Below are 26,931 nucleotides of genomic sequence, written 5' to 3' on the forward strand. Positions count from 1 at the left end.
TATTTATTAGTAGATACATGTACATATACAAACTATAATATAAATCAAAAGCACAAATTGCTTGTTTCAAATTAAATGCTTCTAATGTAAAGTTTAAAACGTTTGTATCAAAAAGTATAGAGATTTTTCTATCACTTGAGATTGGTTTGTTGTTTGAGGCGATGTTATTGCCAGGACGTTTTTTAGATTGACATTGGCAAAACTTGATCGTTGCTGAAATGCTCAAAAGAAAAGACATCTTTTTCTTTTGAGCGTTTTACCCACGATCAATTTTGCCGATTTTTTTTGAAGTTTATGCAAAGATTACCTTACTTTACCTGGGATTCGTTAGGAGCAACACTCCAAGGCAGTTCAATTAAAAGTTTTACGAGGTTTTACGGTACATTGTATATCACTCACGCTTTTTGAATGGATACTCATTGAATGTACACACTTATTCTGTGTTTAGGTCAAACGATGAATAGTTTTTTAGCTAAGACAACGTAGCCTATACGTTAAATTACAACAATTTTTCAGACGTTTTAAACATTCAACATTCCGACGTTGATTCAACACGGAACCAACGTCGGAAAACTAATCATCGTTTGACCTAAACACAGAATACATGTACGTTCAATAAGTATCCATTCAAAAAGCGTGAGTGATAGAGTGATATACAATGTACCGTAAAACCTCGTAAAACTTCTAATTGAGCTGCCTCGGAGTGTTGCTCTTAACGAATCCCACTTTCCTTGCTTCCGAAGGGCGATCGCTCAGCGGATGTTTGGTATAAATCAAATTTCACCAAACCTTTAGAAAAGTCGTTGACAAAAATATTTTGCCGATGGTGTTAATAACGACGCTTATGAATTACGAAAAGATGGGGTTTACCTCTATGGCTTGGAATAAAGTGATTTTCTAAAGCGATAACAACCGTTTCGGTAGCCGTTGGGCAAAAAACAGTTCGAGTTAACAGTGTTAAGTTCGAGTTATCTATAGCAATTTATCATTACGTGGGAACGGACCAGAGAAACCGTTCGAGTTAACCATGTGTTCGAGCTATCCGTGGGCGAGTTATCCATGTTTGGCTGTATATATAAAAATTGTTTCCTCACCCCGGTTAACCCGTATGGGTGGTAGTTTCTGCTCTAACTCGGGTCTCCTACCTCGAATGGATACTTCAAAGTATCCATTCAAAAAGCGTGAGTGATATACAATGTACCGTAAAACCTCGTAAAACTTCTAATTGAACTGTCTAGGAGTGTCGCTCTTAACGAATCCCAGGTAAAGTGAGGTAATCTTTGCATAAACTTCAAGAAAAATCGGCAAAATTGATCGTGGGTAAAACGCTCAAAAGAAAAAGATGTCTTTTTTTGAGCATTTCAACAACGATCAAGTTTTGCCAATGTCAATCTAAAAAACATCCTGGCAATAACATCACCTCAAACAACAAACCAAGCTCAAGTGATAGAAAAATCTCTATACTTTTTCATAAAAACGTTTTAAACTTTACATTAGAAGCATTTAATTTGAAACAAGCCATTTGTGCTTTTGATTTATATTATAGCTTGTATATGTACATGTATCTACTAATAAATAAGTAAATACATGGACTTGTGACAGTGCTCTGATAACTTGAACGCTCTGATAATTCGAACACTTTCACTCGGTCCGGTGAAGTTCGAGTTATCTATGTTTGACTGTATATATATATCAGCGTGATTAAACCAGTGTACATACACAAATTGGATTGAGAAAAGGTCAATACATGAGAGCCTCAATTAGAATATAGCAATTAGAGGTGGAACGAGACAGGTTTTTTAAGTTCGAGACGAGACTCGAGACACTGTCTTGTAAAAATTCGAGACTCGAGACACGAGACAGTAAAATAATGAGCATTTGGTGATGATTTCACTACGCAAGTACTAGCTACTTGGTATATATAAAATTAATAAAACTATTTTTAAATTGAATTTTCACCTGGTGTAAACGATTTAAATACAACATTTTAATAGTGATATGCATGTAGTTTTTGTAAACAAAAGTGACACAAACAGCTCCAAAATACCGAAGTTATATATTCTAAGAATTTTGAGCTTGATTGATCATAATTATTATAAACATATTGCTTTGTAGGCTACATGTATATTTTTACCATCTATTGAATAGTTCTTACTTTTTAATGTAATGTGTAATGAAACCGATAGCCGTCGCTCTACAAAGAAATACCGCAACTAAAAGAACACACGATAACACTTTCATTCTTATCGTTTCATTAATGTTAAGTTCTGTTTGTGTATTAACTGTAGTATGTGAATTATATTTAAATTGTACTCATGAAATTATATTAATTCCTGTATACGTGCACATGTATATTCTTATATTGAGCTAACAAAACGTCATTGTTAACCGAACACGGACTATGGTCGACACGGCCTTTCGTTCGTTTCTCCGTATCCGGACAAGTTTTACCCGCGATTGGTAGTATATACGTAAAAGAGGCCCGAAATTTATCAAGGGCAGTTGGTGTTTAGACACGATACGATAAAATACAGACATTTTACCCACAAAAGTGTTATTTATTAAATTGGATTATCCGAAGAGTAATTAGATACGACCCGGTATCTGTTTTAAGGACACAGAACCGAACTAAAATATAACAAGGCCGTTGTCCGGACTACATGATTAGACTCAGTGGCCAACATAATCAATAGCAACAGGTAGTAACGGACCGAGTAAAACTTTAAAGGCAGTTGCCCGCAATCCAGTACAATATATGGAGTTGTTGCTACCGCAAGAAGCCATGTTTTAACAACCGTGCACAGGCGCTTTAGTTCTATTTCCTGTCTCGAGTTTGGCAATAGTTAAGTCGAGACGAGACCGATACGAGACAGGTCGATACTCGAGACGTCTCGTGTCTCGTTCCACCTCTAATATAGCCTGTCTTGACAAGCTGTTGTTTTTGCGTAGTTGTCCCCCCGTCGAGCGGCGAGCAACAACAGCTTGTCACAAGACGTACTGCACCTGATGCATCAGCTGCACTTATAAGGAGTTGTTCTCTTCCGTCTACGCGGCTCGGCTGCGATGTTATTCCGGTCGCTCCATTGGTAATCATAACGGATTTCACGCAAATATTTATGTAGAAAAATTAAGATAAGAACGTTCAACTGGTGACCCCTCTCTGCAGTAAACCTTATTAGAATTTAAGAACTTAGGCAACAACAGCGACTAAAAATGTCGTTATTTGTGCGCTCAGTCAGTTTTATTTTTATTTTAGTATCAGTCAGTTTTATTTGTTCTTATGGATTTTATTTTGAGCTTATTTTATTCTTAAGTTTTACTAAAGTTTATCACAGAAACTGGTCTTTGGTTAAACGTTGTAATCTTGTTTTTTTTTCTACATAAATTTTTGCGTGAAATCCGTTATGATTACTAATGGAGCGACCGACATAACATCGCGGCCAAGCCGCGTAGACGGAAGAGAACAACTCCTTATAAGTGCAGCTGATGCATCAGGTGCAGTACGTCTTGTGACAAGCTGTTGTTGCTCGCCGCTCGACGGGGGGACAACTACGCAAAAACAACAGCTTGTCAAGACAGGCTACCTCTAATAGCAATGGATCAACATAAGGTCAGCAAAAATTGATAGGATTAGATCAAGACAATTTGAAAAATCTCATAAAAAATATTGGTCATTGGTATGTATTTTAGACCTAGTTTGTTACAGATATTACAGTAGTGAAATATGTTTCTCAACCCTTAATTTGACTGCGCTCTAAGTCGTCTGTATTGTTAAACTTAAATTATGTACTGTTTATCAACATGTTGAGATAGTTTCAATACCGATTTTAGCTATTATTAGCAGCAGTCATTAGGCAATTCGTATTTATATTTTTTAAAAAGACTCATTTTAAAAAAACTAGTTTTGTATCAAAATGATGAGCATATTATTCAGTAAATCGAAGATGACCAGTGATATAGATAGTGTCTAAGTGAAAGCCTGGTCAAGAACTAACCCAATTGCGTAATGGGAAGATAATTCCACAAGAGAAACCATTCACAAAATACTCAAGTTTGTAAGAGTGCACAGATGCTTTGATTTATGACACCTAAATGATTTGTTTATAATAAAGTACAAGAAGAGAGAAAACTTTGACTAACCAGACAGCAAGAAACATCAGACTAGCTAATTGGCTGATTGGGGAAGCAACTCACACTATGACAAGACCTGCACGAGGTTAATATTCTGGCTGCTCCAACCCTCGCGTTGAGTTATTTCACTCTTATACAATACCATTCTTTACGGCAACCAAATTGCAATTTAGGAAGAAAATGGACTACCCAGTCCCTCAGCATCCAATTATCACGTAACCAAGTATCTGTTTTAGCTATTACTATGTATAACATATTTTTGCCAGGTAAAGACCTTTTGGGTTTTAGAGACGATCTGACAAAGGCTTCTACAGAGAGACGCCTTTCCTGCCACCAGGTTATGAAGAGACAAATACCTCAACAGTTCTTCAATAACAGCTTCATAAAAGATTGTTTTATTCTTTGTGAATGTAGCAGAGGTTGGTTGTTCAGGTGCCCGGCTGGCCCAGCAAATGAGGAACAGACACTTGTTAAGTATTCTCATGAAACACGCACCCATAAACTTGCAGTCCGGGGTCAACTACCCGACACGCACCACCATGGCAAATAAACATATACTAACCTTTACGGCAGCATCATCAGTGTGCAGGGAAACTGTGGTCGGGAGATAAGGCTGAGCCTCAGGATTCATCTTCTCATATGCAGGTGGAGTTGCCTGTACTGCAGGGGCGGTTTCCACATCAGCACTTTTAGCTTCCAACGATTTCTGCTCTTTCAATAATGGAGAACCATCCTTAGATCTCATCGACTTCATACGAGGTGGTTTGATAGGCTGCATAAAGCGGATGAAATAACATAGGTGAAGGATAAAACTTCTGGCATATACAATGTTAGGACCAAAGTAACAATAATAAAAAACCTCTATTGTACAGAAAATTTGCCCTCTTAGAACATAACAAGGCCCTCCTAGGCCATGTTCGGGTGGAAAAATTTAATAACCTCATATTGCTAAACAGTCTTTCAGGTAGAATTACTAAATTTCATGTAATTTGAAGCATCAGTTTACATGCATATTTGGCCACGGCTCGAAAAACAACTATGGTCTTAACCTACTACATAACGCTGTTAGCGATACTTGACTGAGATTGTAATTACTCTATGAATGACCCGCGAACAAGACCAATAAAGGATTTTTAGTAATCGTCGGCGTAAGGCTCTCGGTTAGCGTAAAAACATTTAAATCCTTATAAAGACCTCGGGCCTAACTTTTGACAGATGCATTGCCACATGTTTATCCGCTGTTAACTGACCCTACACCAATTATAGGTTACCATGTACCAACAAGTACCAGAATTAAGGCATGAATCATCATATTTTGCCTAAAATTATGAAGAGGATATGATTAGAATCGTAACTTTTCCCGTGTACCCAACTGACCTCTGAACGTAGAAAATCCGAAAGCATACAAAAGAAGTGAGGTTGAAGTTGTCAACACAATACCTTCGATAATGTGCTAAACTGACAAATGTTTTACAATAATAGCAGCCATTGCTGACAAACAATATTACAACAATGATGGGTAGATACAGGTAACAGGTTTAGCCTTGTTATTAATACAAACTAGTGAAGAATGCGTGAAAGGCATGATAAGCGGTGCTAGGTCAGTCATATAACGTGGTGGCAGTGCAAACTATGCATAGTAACCAAGTGTCTAAAGGACTAAATCAAATGCAAAATATCACTGCATTATCTCCTAGTATGGACAGCTACCACTATAATCGCCACTTTCCTCTTTACGTTCACAAACAGTATCAGAACAGGTTGGAGAGGTCTGGCAAGGTCAGCATAATCTTCATTCGCTTCATTCGTAATTTTTCATCTTCATTCGTATATTGTTGCATTCAAAGTTTTAATGAAAAAACCGTAAAGACATGAAGTTGGAAAACGAACATCGATACAAACAGAAACAACAAATGAAGTGATTGTTATTGATGAATTCGAGTCAGTTTTAAAATGTTTTTTTGGACACTTTTCTATTGATCACTTGATATTATGGGTTTGTAAAGATGACAAATGGGTGTTTAAATAGAAGTAGCTTTCAATTAAAGGGTGGCGCTCTATTTTTCAACCCTTTTTCCATGGTGGTGCTCAAATAGACAGGGTTGAAATTTTTCCCAGGGCAGTGGGAAAAACTGATAAAAACCAGGAACAGCTCGCAAAACTGGGAAACACGGGGATAATTATAACGCCAGAATTTTTTATTCAAATATTTTGCTCGACAATGATAAATTTGATAAGAGTTGAAAATCGGATTAAACAATTACCGTAGTTGTGTGACTCCATATTTATATCAATCAATAGCAACGGAAACAATAGTGTTTAAAAGTGGGAAAAATTAGAAAAAATGAACTCCCAAGATACGATCCATTGTTAAATAACGATGAGAATTTTACAGTCCAATAATAGAACTGTTTTGACGTGTATTGTTTAGCACCTTTTCCTTAGTGCAGACCAAGTTGCGCAACAGGCTTGGAGAAGAGAAAGCCTCCAAACTGGTAGCTTGATACCAAAACCTAAAAACAATTTCTTTAGGGTATGATTCGGATGAATATGAGGATTAACTTTTCTTAGACAATCAATTCTCAATACTCCAATTCATTTGTTCAGTTCACTGGTCTGGACTACTTGGCATTATCTTCATGTGTTTTCACTTTTCAATTATTTTCTAATTGTTGTATTATGCTTACTGTCATGTTTCACACGTATCAATTTTGCTTTTTATTCAATAGTAATATTTAATATAAATAACGAATATTTTCTTGTGATCTGGTCTTTTCATTGAATATTTAGTAAGTAATCCAATTATAAAGATTATGCGCTTTCTTAGCCTGTGTACTGTTAGAGTCATAAAGAAGCGCTATGACAGCTAATGGTATAATTGTATTGTTATTCTTTGCTTAAGCATTAGTCAACTTGTCGAAAAAGAAGTTTTCTAGTTTTCCCGCTTTTTACCTCTTTTGGACAAAAATGAGTTTTTCCCGGAGCGGTAAAAACCGGCGGTAATAACCGCCATGGTAAATACTATGCTAACCCTGCAAATAGAGGTGGCGTTCAAATAAAGGTGGCGTTTAAATTCAAGTTTTACGGTAGCTCAGTATTTGACCAGCTAACTCGAAGAAGCGTAGTCGGATATCGCAGAAAATTCGAGAGATTTGCATAACATAGAAGCAACGACTAATTCTAAAGTTTTAGTCAAAAAATAAATGACAACAAATAAATGCAAGCAAAAAGCGCAAACTACAATATGATAGGGTAGTTAAAGTGCCAATTCTATAAAGTAATGATAGCGTGGAGTCAACAGGCGTTAGAGAAACAATGCAGGAAACACTAAATATTAGCATAATAATTGAACACAAATTTTCTGGTCTAACAGTCACTTACATTTCGTTGTTCCCCGTCTGGCAGCTAGAATCACATGCTTCACTTATAGCTACATTCTACTCTTAGAAAAGGCAGTTCAAAGGACTGGTGACAGTCACTAAAAGTTTGGAGAACCCACAAAATGATTCCCTTTCTCATACCCTAGCTACTTCTCCAATTTCCTACTCGTAAAGCTCATCATGTAAAAAGAAAAGCTAACAAAGGGAGCAAGGCAGGGGGCAGTGTGGAAGGAATGTTGGCCCTTTAGTGGAAACTCATCAAACGGAAGGCCTTAGCAGACACAGCCAGAGCACATTGCCGTAGAATAATGTTACATGTGGGAGAAGAAAGAAGTTAAGAGATGCCTTTGTGAATGTGTACTGCCCAGCTGCGTGGGCTGATAGACGGTGTAGGGTTATTAATGGGTATGAGACGGCGATAGCAGCTAGTAGACTGTATGATTGTATAAGGTGCCATCAATCGTTAAGGATAACAACTATCGTCATAGCAATATTCTCCACAAAAAGGCATTTAAGTTCATAAAATACAGTAGTTAACCTATGAGTGGGTGGAATCTGTGCCAGTGTTTAGTTTAGCCTCCCCTTCAACATCGGTAGCAGATAGAATGCTCAGTAAACAAGTAAACATGCAATTAGAATAAAATATTAAAGGGAAAAGGAGCTGGTGCAAAACAGTTATAACTACATGATAGAACCAACAGATGAGAGTAATATTTATCCATGTAGTAGAGCTATCTCTGCCCCAGTTGACTAGTGCTAGTTACTAGTAGGAATGGTTTGTTACCCTATGATAGGAGTAATAGCAGAGAAATTAAATATTAAAGAACATACAGAGAAGTATAAGACTACTTGCCAACTGGTACTAATTCTAACTGTTGCTAGGGAAGCCAATTCCTTTAATTACATTTATAAAAACAGAAGTGAACAGTTAAAACGTCGGTCACAAAAAACAAGTGCATCTGTTGCAAATATAGAGTGAAAACCAAAGTCAAAGAGTCTTTGGTTATATTTAAAATTCAAAAGTTTGAAGGAGCCTGAATGTGAGTTGGTTGTCTAAAAACCTCCAAACACGGGCGTATTTTTGGTGTTGCATCATGTAAAAATGGGTATTTCATAGCGAACAAGCATAATACATAGACTACAAGTTTTTAAGGAAGCTTTTTACAACATTCAATCTTTAAAAAATAAATTATACCCCTGCAAGTGGTTTGCTTTGGTTTAAAGACTTTATGGCGTAAATGTCACAGATGTAATCAGACGTAACCATTGCCCATGGGCAAGAAATTGTTGTGTCTGATCTTTTCTGACAGAATAAAATGTAGAACTATATAACAAGTACTTCTTCAGAGAAACCGAAACTCCTACCAAGGAGATATCCGAATAATTAATTCTAATACAATATGATTAGATACAATTGCAATATTCAATATAGATCTGAGATAAGAAGCATAGTACTACATAAGCAGATCATCTTTGTATGAGATTTTAATTACTATTTATTTAGCTAATCCTATATGAAGTGTTTTGTCCAGTGTGCATCTCCGCTCAACTTTAATACAAACTTAAAAACTACGGGAGTGAATTTTCAATTTATAAATATTTTACTTCAGAAAAATACTGTGGCAACTTGTGATATATATATATATGTAGTAACTGAACAGTTTGTATATAAAGTACACCAAACATTTCATGTACAAAGTATTCAAGATGCGCATACAGTACTGTGGCCTACTGTGAATAACATCATTTAGGACCTGATATGCTTGTGCTTATTGCTTAATAACACTAACTCTGACCTTTATCATGGGAGGCTACTTCCGTTAGCCTTATACATTTCAAAATTTTATTATAATTTGTACCGTTGACATAGATTTTGATGTCAACGTCTCAATAAGTTGTTTCATCCTGTCAGATTTGCTCATGTCTGGTGTTAGCTCTCAAGGCAGAATGATTTGAAAGAAATTAGCACAATCATAAGCAAGAATTCCTTCCCTAGGCTACAGACAAGTCAGAAGAATAATTGCAAACTTGTGCGAGTTATGAGCAGTTAATCATTTTAACCTAAGTGGCTAGCATCAGGCCTTCAATTATTCTGCTTTGCTGACTAGTATGATGTGTGAGTTGTGTGGCTAGTATGATGTGTGAGTAGTACGTTGTGTGAGTAGTATGTTGTGTGACAAGTATGTTGTGTGAGTTGTGTGACTAGTATGATGTGAGTTGTGTGACTAGTATGATGTGTGAGTAGTATGTTGTGTGAGTAGTATGATGTGTGAGTAGTATGTTGTGTGAGTTGTGTGACTAGTATGATGTGTGACTAGTATGATGTGTGACTAGTTGCGTGACTATACATATACTAGAGTTCCTACTTCACTCTGCAATTAACACACTCAGATTGGTACTCAAGTATTTCTTATCATTTATTCTTTTTATTTCAACTGACTTTAATATCATCTTTTACTTACATTCGCTTGATAAAATCAACCAGGATAAATATATATATATATATATGGAGTCACTATATGACCAGTGCTCAGAAAGGAATTGGGTGCAACACCCGAGGAGCCAAGCATCAGTTACTGGTGGATCAGACGGTCTGTCAAGACAGCAGGAGAAGGCATACCAATCTTGCCATGGCTTGGATCGACTACAAAAAGGCCTATGACTCAATTCCCCATAGTTGGATACTTGAGTGCCTCAGTATGTACAATGTTCACCCTGCTCTGGTGGCATTCATCAAGATGTCAATGACCAAATGGAAGACAGAACTGGAGGCTAATGGCAAAAAGCTGGCAAGTGTAAAAATTAAGCAAGGCATCTATCAAGGTGACTCCTTATCACCGCTGCTCTTCTGCATATGCCTAAACCCTCTAAGCAATATGCTGGAGAAAACTCAATATGGGTACCAGTTTAAGAGTGGCACCAAGATAAACCACCTCTTCTACATGGATGACATCAAGCTGTACGCTAACAAAGAAAGGGACATTGATTCGCTAATACACCTCACTCAGGTATACAGCAAGGACATCGGAATGACCTTCGGTATTGAGAAATGTGGAAGGCCAATTCTTAAGAAAGACCATTCTATGCTCACAGATGGCCTAAGAATGCCAAATGGTACCATCAAAGATATAGAAGAAGGGTACAAGTACGTGGGGATTATGCAAAGCAACATCAACCACGAAGCCGAGGTATGTCACAAAGCCATTTCTGAATACAAGAAACGCTTTCGGCAGGTCCTACGGAGCCAGCTCAATGCCAAGAACCAAGTCATGGCAATAAATACCTACGCACTGCCAGTAATAAGATATCCAGCAGGCATAATAAAGTGGACTGAGGAAGCCATCAAGGAAACAGATATAGCAACTCGTAAACTGCTGACCATGCATGGAGCACTCCACCCAAAATCTGATACTACTAGATTGTATCTCGATAGGAAAGATGGCGGTAAGAGACTCAAAAGTGTACAGCAGACAGTGAAAGCGGAAGAGCAAAGCATCAAAGCCTATGCAGCCTCCATGGCCACTTCAGATAAGTTGCTAGACGAATTTCAATCGGCTGCTCTTACAATGGGCCTTCGCCCTGATGATGAGGAAATCGACTGGCAAACGAAACCTCTTCATGGTGCTTACCACTGACAAATATCTAAGGTTGGCGATCTTCACCAGACATATATGTGGCTGAACAAAGGAAACTTAACGGCCAATACAGAGTCGCTAATCATGGCAGCCCAGAAGCAAGTGCTCCCAACAAGGCAACTCCAAACAAAAATCTATCACACTAGAGACGATCCTAGATGCAGACTGTGCAAAGATGCACCTGAGACCATCCAACACATCATCAGTGGATGCAACCAGCTAGCAGGAAACGCATACACTGAGCGGCATAATCATGTCGCAGGTGTTGTGTATAGAAGTCTATGTGACGAGTATGGCTTTAATAAACCACAACACTGGTGGAAAGCTCCTGGTAAGGTCAATGAAAATGATCGCGCTAAGATCCTCTGGGACTTCTACATCCGGACTGACAAGCATGTCCTAGCAAACCAACCAGATATAGTGGTGGTGGACAAGGAGAACAAGAGAGCTACTATAATAGATATAGCAGTACCCAATGACTACAATATAGCCAGCAAAGAAAAAGAAAGGGTAGAGAAGTATCTCCCTCTTGGAGAAGAGATTGAAAAATGCTGGGATGTAAGAACAACTGTAATCCCAGTAGTCATTGGGGCACTGGGCGCAATAACACCGGCGCATAAAATGTGGCTTGCACAAATACCAACAGCAATCAACTCAGGTGAGTTGCAGAAAAGTGCGCTATTGGGAGCAGCTAAGATCTTGAGGCGAGTGCTCAAACTCCCAGGTCTCTGGTAGGAGACTCGAGTTAGAGCAGAAACTACCACCCATACGGGTTAACCGGGGTGAGGAAACAATTTTTATATATACAGTCAAACATGGATAACTCGAACTTCACGGAACCAAGCGAAAGTGTTCGAGTTATCAGAGCGTTTAAGTTATCAGAGCACTGTCACAAGTCCATGTATTTATTTATTTATTAGTAGATACATGTACATATACAAACTATAATATAAATCAAAAGCATCAACTGCTTGTTTCAAATTAAATGCTTCTAATGTCAAGTTTAAAACTTTTCTATCAAATAGTATACAGATTTTTCTATCACTTGAAATTGGTTTGTTGTTTGAAGTGATGTTATTGCCAGGACGTTTTTTAGATTAAAACTGGCAAAGCTTGATCGTTGTTAAAATGCTCAGAATAAAAGACATCTTTTTCTTTTGACCGTTTTAACCAAGATCAATTTTGCCGATTTTCCTTGAAGTTTATGCGAAGGTTACCTCACTTTTCCTTGCTTCCGAAGGACCACCGCTAAGCGGATGTTTGTTAAAAATCAAATTTCACCAAACCTTTAGAAAAGTCATTGACAAAAATGTTTTGCTGATGGTGGTAATAACGACGCCTATAAATTACGAAAAGTCGAGGTTTACCTCTATGGCTTGGAATAAAGTGATTTTCTAAAGCGATAACAACCATCTCGGTAGCCGTTCGGCAAAAAACTGTTCGAGTTAACAGAGTTGAAGTCGAGTTATCTAAAGCAATTTATCATTACGTGGGAACGGACCAAAAAAACCGTTCGAGTTAACCATGTGTTCGAGCTATCCGAGGGCGAGTTATCCATGTTTGACTGTATATATACATATACAGTCAAACATGGATAACTCGCCCTCGGATAGCTCGAACACATGGTTAACTCGAACGGTTTCTTCGGTCCGTTCCCACATAATGATAAATTGCTTTAGATAACGCGACCTCAACTCTGTTAACTCGAACAGTTTTTTGCCCAACGGCTACCGAGACGGTTGTTATCGCTTTAGAAAATGACTTTATTCCAAGCCATAGAAGTAAACCTCGACTTTTCGTAATTTATAGGCGTCGTTATTACCACAATCGGCAAAAAAATTTTGTCAACGACTTTTCTAAAGGTATGGTGAAATTTGATTTTTAACAAACATCCGTTTAGGGATAGCCTTCCAAAAGCATATAGAGAAGCGAGGTAACCTTCAGATAAACTTAGAGAAAAATCGGTAAAATTGATCTTGGTTAAAACACTCAAAAGAAAAAGATGTCTTTTTTTCTGAGCATTTCAACAACGATCAAGTTTTGCCAATTTTAATCTAAAAAACGTCCTAGCAATAACATCACCTCAAACAATAAACCAATCTCAAGTGATAGAAAAATCTCTATACTTTTTGATAAAAAAAAGTTTTAAACTTTACATTAGAAGCATTTAATTTAAAACAAGCCATTTAAGCGTTTGATTTATATTATAGTTTGTATATGTACATGTACCTACTAATAAATAAATAAATGGACTTGTGACAGTGCTCTGATAACTTGAACGATCTGATAACTCGAACACTTTCGCTCTGTCCAGTGAAGTTCGAGTTATCCATGTTTGACTGTATATATATATATATATATATATATATATATATATATATATATATATGTGTGTGTGTGTGTGTGTAGAAGGCAGATATTGCATGTTCTGTCACTTTTATGTCGCTGTTGTAAGTATTGTAACATTTCTTCTTCGTTCATAGTTTCTTGAAATGACAATAATTACATCTACTTTTTGTAGTTTGGAGATATATACACAAGCATAATGAACTCTCACTAATAAAAACAAGAGAGCAATATAGCTATTTACCAAAAAGTACTTTGTCTCTATAATTAAACGATAAAAGATGTTTAAGAAAAATGATATCCGCAGACTCACTGCAGTTCCCTCAAAGCGATTCCACAAATAAGTTTATAGAATAATGCTATAGCCTCCATATATCTTTATAGATGTAGTTTTACCTTTACATACGAGTGCTTCAACATACGAGAAACTCGAGATATGAGCTGATTTTTTAGCTAGTTTCTTCCTTGAGATACGAGTAATTTTTGAGATACGAGCATACGGGCCAGTTTTCAATGGCCACTATTCTATATGGCCAAGTATGCAAGAGGCCGCTTTCGAGAACAGCATCCCTCAGTATTTCTCCTCAAATCAGTTTGAAAAGTTTTTAACAGGTTGATTAAAAGTTATGGTAAACATGAGGCAAAAGTGCATAACCGGATACAGATACTAAAAGAATATGACGACAAAATTAAAGTAAGTTTACTGAAACATTAAAACTTAGCTTCAAGTGTGTATTTAGTAAGCTAAACTCATTAAAATTAAATTGAAAGTTTTTATTACGCAGGGTCACAAAAGTTCAGAGTACCGAATGCGTTGCTCTCATGTCTTTCTCAGACCGCCGTTATCAACAAAGCCTGTCTCGAAGGTACATAGTGATGTTACACTTTATTGCAGATCATAACAACTAAATGGGCATTTGTTACTTTGTTAGTGTAGGTTACTAAATTATAACAATTAAAAACACTTTTTCCACCGTAATAGCTTTTTAAGGTGGTTTTTTCATAATGTGGTAACAAATTAATTGTTACTAAGTTGTTTTATATAGGAAATAGTGCCTCGAGGTGCAAGTAAATTGACATACGAGCTCAGTCCCAGAACGCATTAAACTCGTGTGTCGACATGCAAAATTACCATAGCATCTACCTGTAAAGAGGTTTATGTTAACTGTTCATCCTGCTGATATACAATGAAACCAGAGAAGGAAAACCAAGAGAACACCCCCATACCTCCATGCACTATACTACAACATTGGCTACTGTGCCAGGGCCAACTATAAAAAATGGACAAGATATCCAAACAGTTGAAAATATAGAATTAGGATGCGAATAATTTAACTTTTTAATTAGCTAGAAAAAAAGAATGAAAAAATGTTATTGAAAAAGCACTTAACTGCAAAGAAACTAGAATGTTTATGAGGAAAAACTATGATTTACACAGTAAACTAGTAGGAAATGGTAAATAAGTTTACAATTACTTTCAGTAGCACATTAAAGGAGTTACGGAGCAGAAGCTGATGATTTCTGAGGAGTCAAAGCAACTGCAAGTACATATCAAGCCTGGTTCCCATACGCGCCGCAAGCACCGGGGACAGCACCGCAGGGCTATCAGCGGTGAAATGTGGACCTACGCGCCGAGTACTGCTGAATATCGCCAGTAATTGCCGGCGATCAATCCAAGAGTTCAGGCAAAACCTCCCCAAAATACACTGTACAGGTGAAGGTCAGCAGTCTCGAGCCGGCATGGCTAGCGGCCATTTTTATGCGATCACCAGTAACGCAGCTATATGTGAAAATTAGCAGCTGAGCCTAGCGCCGCAAGTGTTTTGCTGAGCGAGATTACCGTGGGGTCTCGCATTCGATATGGGAACCAGGCTTTATTGTACTGGCAATTGATTAAAATGATCTCACATATGTTCTGTTGATCCCCTGTGTGCCATTTTATACTAACATGGAGCCACACGTGTCTAGCTTTAGAAAAGATAATAAATAAGCTCATTCCAAGGAAAACCTGAAGCGTTGACAAAGAATTTAAGGTTGTATAAACAAGGAATAGTAGAATCAATGAATAACACTGATGAATTAGAGTCAATTCAATGCAAGGTTGCTCTCAAAATCCTACATAGAGTAGAAGGTATGCAATGCGTGCATACGAGGCATATTCCAATTTTAGCGAAAAACCTAACTAACATGATATATTGTAAGATTATTTTAATCAGGCATGAGTCAACCAGTTAGTTGTATTCACCCAAGCGGAGAGAATTGGAATGAAGATGATCAAGCATCTTATGTCATGTGTACTATCAAGGCCATGGTGTAAACCTAAGATGATATCACAAATCAGTATTATTCACCCACACAAAGTGTTGGAATACGTGTGGATGAGTAATATCACATTTTTGTGTCAGTTTTTTAGTATTTTTTGTGTTGAGCTTAGTAGTCTATGAATAGTAGTCTTAGTAGTCTATTAATAGTAGTCTTAGTAGTCTATTAATAGTAGTCTTAGTAGTCTATTAATAGTAGTCTTAGTAGTCTATTAATAGTAGTCTTAGTAGTGTATTCAACTGATTAAATATGCATAGTGATATGATAGTCTTGCACATATTTGTCACTAGGCTATGCTGAACTAACACTGGAATCAATTTTGTGATTTCTGTAATGTAAAACAGAGTAATCATAGTAATGTAACACATTATTATATAACAATATATTAAATATTTGATTATAATTGTTGATGTTGCACTATTATATTAATCTAATAATGTTTTTAACTTTATCCCTCCTTCAGATGTAAACCGTGGACTGAAGACTTATTAGGCAATGCTCTCATATCTAACAGGATACTCGAGGAGACATAAGTGCTGGGTCAAACATGGCAGCATTTACCAGACCCAGATACAGTTGCAAGGTATACCTTGTCTCCTGAGGCTGGAGAGGAGACTGGAGAGGAGACTGGAGAGGAGACTGGAGAGGAGGCAGGATCTCCTCTGACTGTTGTGGGAGGGCTGGAGTCACCTCCTTTATGACTACCCTCAACACTTTCAGACGTTGCATCTGTGGATACGGGAGGCTCGTCCACAGAGCATTCTTGTGCTGCCTAACAAACCATCAAAATAGTAACACCGCTAGACATTAATCGGCTATTATTGACATAATTATGTAAGCAGGCAATGGGAAGAAAGCTGTTATGCAGAAATAGGTACCATTGTAATTTGGACTGTTCAGGGCACCGCAAATACCACACCTCAGGCAATCCAGGAAATCAGTAAGCTCTTACAATCGACTTCTCACATAAATGACAGAAATGGTCTATACAAACAGCAGTAAAATCATTCATACTGTAAATGCTACGGGTTGCAAGTCAGTAAACTTTAAACTGATTTCTGTATATTAAGGAAAAGAAAGAGTCTAAGAGATAAACTACGTGTAAGATGTAAGAGATAAACTACGTGTAAGATGTAAGAGATAAACTACGTGTAAGATGTAAGGGATAAACTACATGTAAGGTGTAAGAGATAAACTACGTGTAAGATGTAAGAGATAAACTACGTGTAAGATGTAAGAGATAAACTACGTGTAAGATGTAAGAGATAAACTACGTGTAAGATGTAAGAGATAAACTACATGTAAGGTGTAAGAGATAAACTACATGTAAGATGTAAGAGATAAACTACATGTAAGATGTAAGAGATAAACTACATGTAAGATGTAAGAGATAAACTACATGTAAGGTATAAGAGATAAACTAAATGTAAGGTGTAAGAGATAAACTACATGTAAGATGTAAGAGATAAACTACATGTAAGATATAAACTACGTGTAAGATGTAAGAGATAAACTACATGTAAGGTATAAGAGATAAACTACGTGTAAGATGTAAGAGATAAACTACATGTAAGGTGTAAGAGATAAACTACATGTAAGGTGTAAGAGATAAACTACATGTAAGGTATAAGAGATAAACTACATGTAAGGTGTAAGAGATAAACTACATGTAAGGTATAAGAGATAAACTACATGTAAGATGTAAGAGATAAACTACATGTAAGGTATAAGAAATAAACTACATGTAAGATGTAAGAGATAAACTACATGCAAGATGTAAGAGATAAACTACATGTAAGGTATAAGAGATAAACTACATGTAAGGTGTAAGAGATAAACTACATGTAAGGTATAAGAGATAAACTACATGTAAGGTGTAAGAGATAAACTACATGTAAGGTATAAGAGATAAACTACATGTAAGGTGTAAGAGATAAACTACATGTAAGGTATAAGAGATAAACTACATGTAAGATGTAAGAGATAAACTACGTGTAAGATGTAAGAGATAAACAACATGTAAGATGTAAGAGATAAACTAAGTGTAAGATGTAAGAGATAAACTACATGTAAGATGTAAGAGATAAACTACATGTAAGATGTAAGAGATAAACTAAGTGTAAGATGTAAGAGATAAACTACATGTAAGATGTAAGAGATAAACTACATGTAAGATGTAAGAGATAAACTACATGTAAGGTATAAGAGATAAACTACATGTAAGATGTAAGAGATAAACTACATGTAAGGTGTAAGGGATAAACTACATGTAAGGTGTAAGAGATAAACTACATGTAAGGTATAAGAGATAAACTACATGTAAGGTGTAAGAGATAAACTACATGTAAGGTATAAGAGATAAACTACATGTAAGATGTAAGAGATAAACTACATGTAAGATGTAAGAGATAAACTAAGTGTAAGATGTAAGAGATAAACTACATGTAAGATGTAAGAGATAAACTACATGTAAGATATAAACTACATGTAAGGTATAAGAGATAAACTACATGTAAGGTGTAAGAGATAAACTACATGTAAGATGTAAGAGATAAACTACATGTAAGGTGTAAGAGATAAACTACATGTAAGATATAAGAGATAAACTACATGTAAGATGTAAGAGATAAACTAACTCAATATAAACCGCCCAAATTCAATTTATGATGACCTCGACTCATGTCTTAATGTTCGATGTAAAATTTAAGAAAATATTTCACTTTACACCAGGTATAATTCTGAAATACCTACAGACAAACACTATGCAATTACTGCCTGAAGGATTAACCATTAGTTTTTGGTACTGTGAAACAAATTTAACGAAAAACAGAGAGCTTATAGGATTATTTGCTATAACATAGGACGACTTTGACATATGAAGCAAATCTCAATCTGAAACAACATTCTACAAAATCGTTGGACAAAGTGCCCTTAGCATTGAGTTCCTTTAGCTGGCTAAGAACATAGCCACCTTCAGTATATACTATAGCAACAACAATAAGCATTTGTCATTGACCTTCGCTACTATTCCTGCGAAAGCATGCCAAACGATTAAAGAATGTTCCATGAAACGATTAATCCTGATTAAGATTAAGCTGTCTGCCTTATAAGGAGGTTTTGTAAAATGTGTCACATCAGTTTCGAAGGCAAAATACTACCAGTAGATGCCACACGTATAACTGTGAGCGGCTCTCAATAAGTGCCATGACTCGGTATATTAAATCACACCGTTTCTATGTTGTCTAGTTTGTTATTGAAATAGTACCAACCATCTAGATAATGTGAAAGTAAGTCCTCGCTGCAAAAAAAAGTTATATTCTGAAAAACTGGTCTTTGCGATAACCTTGCCCCAAGCAAATGTAGTCTTAACCCGCTATTTATATGTAGTCTGGACTAGACAGTCAAAGAAAGTTTATCCGCATGTACGTGAACATAACTTCCTGAAGGAATATCCTGCAACCTGATACGAGCAGACTGAAACAGTGTCCACTATGTAATGTGCCTAGCTTGAGCCTTTAAATGAATTTGACCATTATTTAGACGGAGAATCCCTTCAATGGCCACTTCAATGAATATACAATAGAGATTGGGGCTGTTATGCAGTATGTGTAAGACTGCCTATTTATCTTGGTTCATTGTGCCATTTATTTCTTTGAAAAGCGCTTTCCCAGTTCTTGTACAGCCTATGCTTTGAAAGAGTACATTACTCGCTTATACCTATACCACAAATATTTGACAGCACCTATGCCTACTGAGACCGTAACTCGAATTCCAGAGCCTAAAAGTGACTTGTTTGTAGCAATACAATGCTCCATGCCTAATAGTTAGCTAGGACATAAATTACATTTCAGTTGCCAATTTTCATATTGCCAAGAGGGTCCAGAATACCCATCCCCTTCTAAACTTTCACTAATCTCTGAAGAAATTGGTTGTAATCCTGCGAATAAACTTTACGGTAGCCATGCCTATACCAGAACAAGACTGTTGAACTTACCTAACTCCTATACTAATAAATAACTAATGGTTTTGCTATAAATGCTTTCTTTTTATTATAATGAAAGTATACAGTAATAATAAATATGACACAATTTCATGCCATTGAAAATACTTGACAATCAAGTTGATTATCCCAAGTTTTTCAGCTCGTGCAGGGATATGTACTATAACGCCATTATTCAACCCTCGCCTAACGTTGAAAACCCAAGACTGCATGTAAAACAGAATAAATTATGAATTCATCATCTTTCACAGAACAATGAATCGCATCTCACTAGAATAACTGATGAGCTAATTGTAGAGCTAGGAGAAAGCAAATTGTGTTTACCTGCGACTCCGGTGGCTGTACCTCAACAGGAGGATCAGAGGCTGTCTCCGCCTCTGAATTTAGCATTGGCTCATGTTCTTCTGTGTCCGTTGACATTTTACTGGAGTTGGAAAGACTGGGGGAGAGGTTGGGCCTGCTTTAGAATGTAAACTAGCTTCGTTTATGTCTGAAGCTCTTCAATTGTCCAACATAGCATCTGCAGTAAAACACAACTACAAGCATGGCTAGAACTATTAGCAATAAGAGAAGACAGTGCAATGCTTCAGTGGTGCGAATAGCAAGCACTAGTACCCGCTACAGCTGACAAGTATGTGTTAGTACCTTCATCTATAGCTACTACAAGTTTAGAAGCTTGAGCCAACCAGAGGAATTAGTGCCATAAGCCGATAATACTCATATTACTAAAAGTGAATAGATTGTCAAATAATAATAAATCTTTGTCCCATATCTTTACCCCTTTATTCGGGCCATACAGACATATAGCACAATTATGTTGTTCTATAATGTCAAGCACAGTAAATTAGCTACATGTAAAGGAGTTTTACAGAGCTACATATTACACATCGAACGGTGAGGTAAATAGTGAATACAACAACCCTAAAGTTAATATTGGATAGTTTTTACTGCTATGCTTGTTGACATATATAGTGTTATCATACAATATCACCATGATAAGAGGAGTCAATCATGCATTACATGCGAATGGCTTCCCAGGGCTGATACTCCTCCCTAAAAGGCCCATTAGGTTTGGCCCAAAATCACGTTTTAGGAGGGTTTTCAGACCATGGGGCACTGTCAGTGAATTTGCTATTTTAGGGGGGGTTTCCACAACCAAGCCAGTAAAAGGGCCCATGCTCATTAAGATTTTATTCAGCCAAAATAATACCAAGAAATTGCACCGAAATTCCAGTCTTCATTTTAATGCAGATTGCTGCTGCTTGCTGATGGGAAAGTAAGGGAAAAGAGACAGTCGACACTGCATCATCTTAGCAACCCTTTAGCAATATACTCAGAATGAATGATATGATATTTCTTTCATTGATATTCATTATGTTTTCCTTTGTAAATGAAAATGATGATTTGATGGTTGATGTTTGGACTCAGTTTTATTAACCCTTTTGCAGGCATGGCAACATTTTGTTGTTTTGCTACACTGACGTTAGTGGGCAGAGCGACTATTATGTCGCCACATGAACGGTTTTTATAAATTGATTTATGGTTAGCTAATTGCTTTTTTTGTTCAAGTTTTTACCAATAGTAAACTACAATATATTGGTCTCTGTTAACAACAAAAAGATAAGCCGTTTTCAGAATAAAAAGCGATCGTTTTTGCAATACTAAACAAACGAAAAATCCGAAATAAAAACGTATTTAAATAAAATAAATTTTGTTTGTAGCTCTTTACTGCTTTATTAATGCATGAATCATATTGGATGTTTAGCGGGGCGTGGAACCTGGGCGTCCTTTAGGGAACTCCTAGTGTTTAGGGGGTGTATTTCAAATTGACCAACCAGGTGATTGGGGGTACAATATCCAAGTATGGGCCTATCCAGGTGGGTGTTTCTTTCAGAGTATCAGCCATGGGAATAGCTTCCAGAGGTTTTCAAGTAATAAAGCAAATGACAAATCAGTTGTACTTCTATATCTGTACTAACGGTGACTCTATGTGTACGACCTGAGCAACTTCCTACTTGGCAAAACTACCTCGGTCATATATACATGTACACGTATATACATATGCCAACGTTCTGGAATTTAGTGTCCCGCAAATATCCTGTTACGCATATATTGTTGTTTACATGATCAACCAATCTTAGCTCAGGCAAAACATTGTTTATGCAAAGACAAACTAATTAAATGTTGAGAAACAAATTCTCCTCATTCCTCAATGGGGTATGATTTGCTCACACATGAGCAAAAATGAAACATTAATAGTAAAATACTAAAAGTAAAAGTCATTCAAAATATTTGACACACAATTTTGAATCTGAACTTTGTTGATGAGATCACACTGCTGCTTTGCAAATACAAATGACAAAACTAGTAAACCATTTGACGGTTCAACAATAAATCTCGAAACATGCTTCATCATCTAGTAGCTTATAGGTCATCAATGCTTTTGACATATATATGTTATTCTTTTGCTCGCACCAACGGCAAGCCTTTCTTCTTTCTGAACAGTAAACTCTTTTCTGTAGGCAAAGCGTTGTACCCACTTCATCTCTTTCTAATTCACCGGTAACTACAATTTGTAGGGTCTCATTTTCCTTATTCGTATCAGCAGAAGGTGCGTAATAAAAGCTGTCATGCTGGTGAGTAATGTAGGACAGAACTCCAAATATTCTAGAGTTTGACAAACATTCTATGGTTTTTTTTGTATACCTTCTGCACTTTTCATCACCTATTGATTAAACAAAGAACACAATCTCATAAAGGTGTTTGTTGCTAGCCTATATAAAAAATAATTGAGTTTACTTGGTTATCTTTTTTACAGCTAAAATTTATATCAGTGCAAAGAAAGTCGCAATAACCTTTCCAAAATACCTCATCAACTCTGCAGCTTGAAAGCTACAGTTGACAATTACAGAAATCTGGTACAATGTGCTTAATTTCATTCGTAAAACCTGGCAGATCAAACAATGTCTACCATCACCAAGCTGTTGGATGAGTGTTCTTGAGCCTTTCTTATCACATCACTCTTTAAATGTAGTTAGCGGATTGTTTTTTATCAGTGTACCTCAATCCGTAGTAGTCACATGAGCTTGAACTTTTCAAAAAACCTCTGGGTACGCTTAATAGAGTTCAAAAATTATTTGTGATGAATTATTTTACTGTCATGTTGCACTCATCCAGTCTTTGTCTAGGTTTAATATATAGCAGTTTATAATAGTTTCGATTTTGCTTGAAAAATGTAGCTAATAAGTGTTCAACTTTTCTACTTACATCGCACATTTTTTAACAATGTGCGATTTACATAATATACTGCAAGCTCTTAAATTTTTGGCATATTGGTTTAGTGACACATTCTTGAAATTTTTTTGTTGGCAGGAGATTCGCAAGTGATTTTGTTTTTAGTCCAGCTCACCGTCCATTTGCCAGCTAAATTACAAAAAAATCGTTATGCTGATCAGTGTAATCTAAATATGCGTAGTTCTAGTTTAACCCTTCTATGAATATCATAGGCTCGCAACAATGGTAGACCAGTGACTAGTGTTAAAACATGCGATTTCATCTTGCTGAAATTTCGTCTTGTTAAAGAGCTAGTGGATTAAATGAAACATTAAAATTCATTGCCAGTATTATCAGTTTTATCTAAAGCTTGATCATTATTTATAAAAAGGGAGCAGCTGAGGACTTTGGGTTTTTGCCACAAACCATTACCATTAGAAAGTCTTTTAATGGGATATGATTCCTAATGAAGTGGTTGTCTTTAGCTGTAAAGCTTTGATGTTTGTCAATCTGCATTATAATTTTGAGAGGAAAAATAGGACAAGCAATCTAAGATGGTTCTTCCATTTTGTTGAGTATGGGCCATGTTTCTTTATTTTTGTATTCAATCTTTGATTTCAAAAACATGCAATCCAAGAAAAAAAATTAAACTTCAGTTTTAAATTCATCCATAGTTAATAATCTATCTATTGGTTAAACAAACAAGTCTAAGTTTTGACTAAATAAAATCAATATATACTCAAGAAAGAAGATTAACCTTCCTCAATGAATGAGAGATAATTTTAATAAGTCAGGAGATAGAAGTAATTTGATGCGGTGTGTGATGTGTATGACAAGGCAATAACTAGAGACACTCTCCTCTTTGTAAGTGAGCAGCATTTGCTTCTTTCTTATCAGGGGATTTATTAAAGGGAGACTTCTTAAATTTTTAAAACTTTATTTACCTTATAAAGTCCGTGCTTCAGTGAAAAGCTGCCTCTTTAATAAATTTAGTCTTTCGATCCCCAAACTTTCTCTTCGAGGACAAATACACCAAATAGAAACTATAAAGATGTAACCGAAAAACCTACTACTCTTCTCAGATAGGCATCAAATTTAAAGTTAATGGAATTCTTTGGCAACAAACAAATATTCTTTTATTCCACACTTTTCCATGCCTCCATTTTAAAACCACAATATCAAGCCTTTCAACAAAATGCACAAACCCTCAATAGCCTGCAATATTCCTAACGGAATCTAATAACTGCTCCATCTAATAACTAACCAATGAAATCAACTACAAGTCTTTTGTTGAAACTCATCAAGAGATTTACCAATTTGAGTAACATTTTCAACTAAATTGTCTAGTTCCTCTGCCACCTTGGATCAAAGATTACATTTGCACTGCTATATAGCCAAAACAGAGCTTAGTCTTTATAAGGCTATAACAAAATATTTTGGAAAATAGAGTATTTTGACAGCCAAGAAAATTAAACAAAATAAGGAAAAATCTGAGCTTTGAAATATTGAGAAAAGCAATTTCGTTTTTTTGCAAGCGAAGGTAAAAATAAATTCGTTCTAATAGCAAAACCTAACTCACTAAGCTTGAGTGCAGTTTTTTGTATGCACAAGTATAAGAATCTATTACTGTATTGGGGCATCAACAGATTGGAAAGATCTATCACACCACAGCACATGGTTAAATCTTCTTGGAGTTATAAGTGAGATGTATTTCCTCAGGCAGACAAATTCGTAGTTATTAGTTTTATTCAATGCGTTGTAGTAAAACCACGTAAAGTTAAAAGTTCACCAATGTTGGCTAAAACCAACCTTCTGACCTCACCTTACTTGAAATTATTTGATGTCAGTACACATCAGCATTAGTAGTCTTTAATTGATATGGTAAGAGTTGGTCAAAAACGTACAAAAAAACACAAACCCCATGTTAAAAATGTCACAGTACAAAAAACTCCTGAAAAAGAAAAGCCTATGTAATAGCCTAAAAGCAATTTAAGATATAGGCAGCATAAAGAAACGAACTGGTTGATATGGGATGACCTGAAGATAGGAGATAACTAAAACTCATTAAAAATGACTTTGGACACATCTGAATGCCATTTTTTCCAAACTGCAAATTAGACGGAGTTGGGGACACTTGTGGAGATACATCAGTTAAGATATCTAATGATCTGAAAGGCTAGCTAACCATCAAACGTAAACGAGTAAAGTTTTGCACTAACTGACGCTCGTTGACAGACGCTTCAAACTGTACGCTGAAAGACAACTGGGCAATATGGCATAATTACATGAAGCACTTGAGTCGGTAAAAGCATCATAGTCTTGTAGAGTTGAGCTAAATAGTTTTTATAGAGTGAGCATTAAGGAGTTTGTAACCTACTACTACATAGTGCGTGTACTTATTGTAGTCTGTCATATTACCATAACTGTTAAGGAGAAAAAAAGAGATGCGATGTTACACCAATCAATGTAATGAGTGTAGTATAAATACACTAAAACATGCACAAGTGACACGTCGTTGTATTTACGCTAGCTATGCCAGTCACTGATAAAATTCCCGTTTAGGCGATTCGATTTAATAAATTGCTATCCATGATTATCATGCATCAAATCTTCAACTAGAAAAAAATTACATCGCTAGTCAAACATACATGCATGTAGTAACTTTTTGGCAAGAAATGCAATTTGCATCACGTCTAATCTAACCTCGTTGGAACTTGATATACGTTATATAATTCAAATACATATAAAAATTGCCTCGACGTTAAAACAATATATATATATACTCCAATAACTTGATCAAATTATTGTTAATGTCCCGCCATGCTAAACATACCGCAGTAAGGTTTTCCTATGCGTCCGGCGGAATCACGAAATCACGCGCGCTAACACAGGACACTCAGTTGGGTATTTTCCGGACACCTAACCGAAGACCATTGTACCGTAGTTGTAATCGCTGTGTTCAAAAGTTCAGAACCGGTGTGACTGCAGCCGATGTATCGAGGAAATTCATGAAATGTCATAGACGTAAATCAATATACATGTACATTTATTTGAGATTGTTGAAAGAAATTGTTCTTGCTCCATAAAAAAGTTTGCTCCATAAGCATCAGCAGTCTTGTTTCTGTGAGGTTTCTTTTAGAAAATATGCAAGAGAAGACAATGACATATTTCTTGTAAAATGTATAGCAACTCAAATCCCAAAATTAGTTTTTGTGCAGAGCTAATAATCTGCATTTGTAAGACCCAAAATACAGTTTTAAACCACAAAATTGTAAGCTTATTTTTAGCTAAGTTTTGAGCTCAAAGCGGATAACTGTGACAATAGTCTAGCCAAAAGACATGACACCACTTCTATAGCAATCATGACATAGCAGCTATCAATAAATCTTTTGGTAAAACCAATAATATACAGCCCTATATGGAAGGCTGTATATCATTGGTAAAACAAGACTGCCGTTTAGTCAACAATTTGAAGTTTGTTTGTTTGTTTATTTTCATCTATAATATAACCACAAAAAATAATATGAAGAGTGTTTCTAACAGTATAAAAAGACAAGAGAAGTAGAAAAAAAATAAAAAATGTCACTCCAGGGAAGGTGATGATGAGGTCCCTGTGCGCAATAGCAAGGCTAATCAAGGCGCGGAACCTGAAAGTAGAGTCAGTGTCTGTGTTTGAGTTTGAAGTGTCTGTAGTTTGAGACAAATTCTAATTGAAAGTGAGTTTAATTTGTTTTCAAATGTTTAGCTTGAATATCATCAGGTTCTTCTAGTCATGGAAGAATTCATGGGCAACACTAGCATGGTTCAAAAACTGTGCAAGTTTTTCATTATTCGATGTACTACA

The 26,931-nt window shown here is 36.2% G+C and overlaps 1 protein-coding gene across 1 annotated transcript in view; it reads right to left on the reverse strand.

Moving 5' to 3' along the window:
- Window positions 1-26,056, reverse strand: part of LOC137400757 (cAMP-regulated D2 protein-like) — a 39,666-nt gene extending 13,610 nt beyond the window's left edge. Inside the window, exons 1-4 of the mRNA XM_068087097.1 lie at window positions 25,921-26,056; window positions 20,139-20,334; window positions 16,404-16,586; window positions 4,694-4,903 (exon numbers count right to left, since the gene is read on the reverse strand). Coding sequence (XP_067943198.1) covers window positions 4,694-4,903; window positions 16,404-16,586; window positions 20,139-20,234 — 489 coding nt within the window. The 5' untranslated portion in view covers window positions 20,235-20,334; window positions 25,921-26,056. The remainder of the gene's footprint in view (window positions 1-4,693; window positions 4,904-16,403; window positions 16,587-20,138; window positions 20,335-25,920) is intronic.
- Between the last annotated feature and the right edge of the window lie 875 nt (window positions 26,057-26,931).

Source organism: Watersipora subatra, chromosome 1 (assembly GCF_963576615.1).
Source record: "Watersipora subatra chromosome 1, tzWatSuba1.1, whole genome shotgun sequence".
Lineage (NCBI taxonomy): Eukaryota > Metazoa > Bryozoa > Gymnolaemata > Cheilostomatida > Watersiporidae > Watersipora > Watersipora subatra.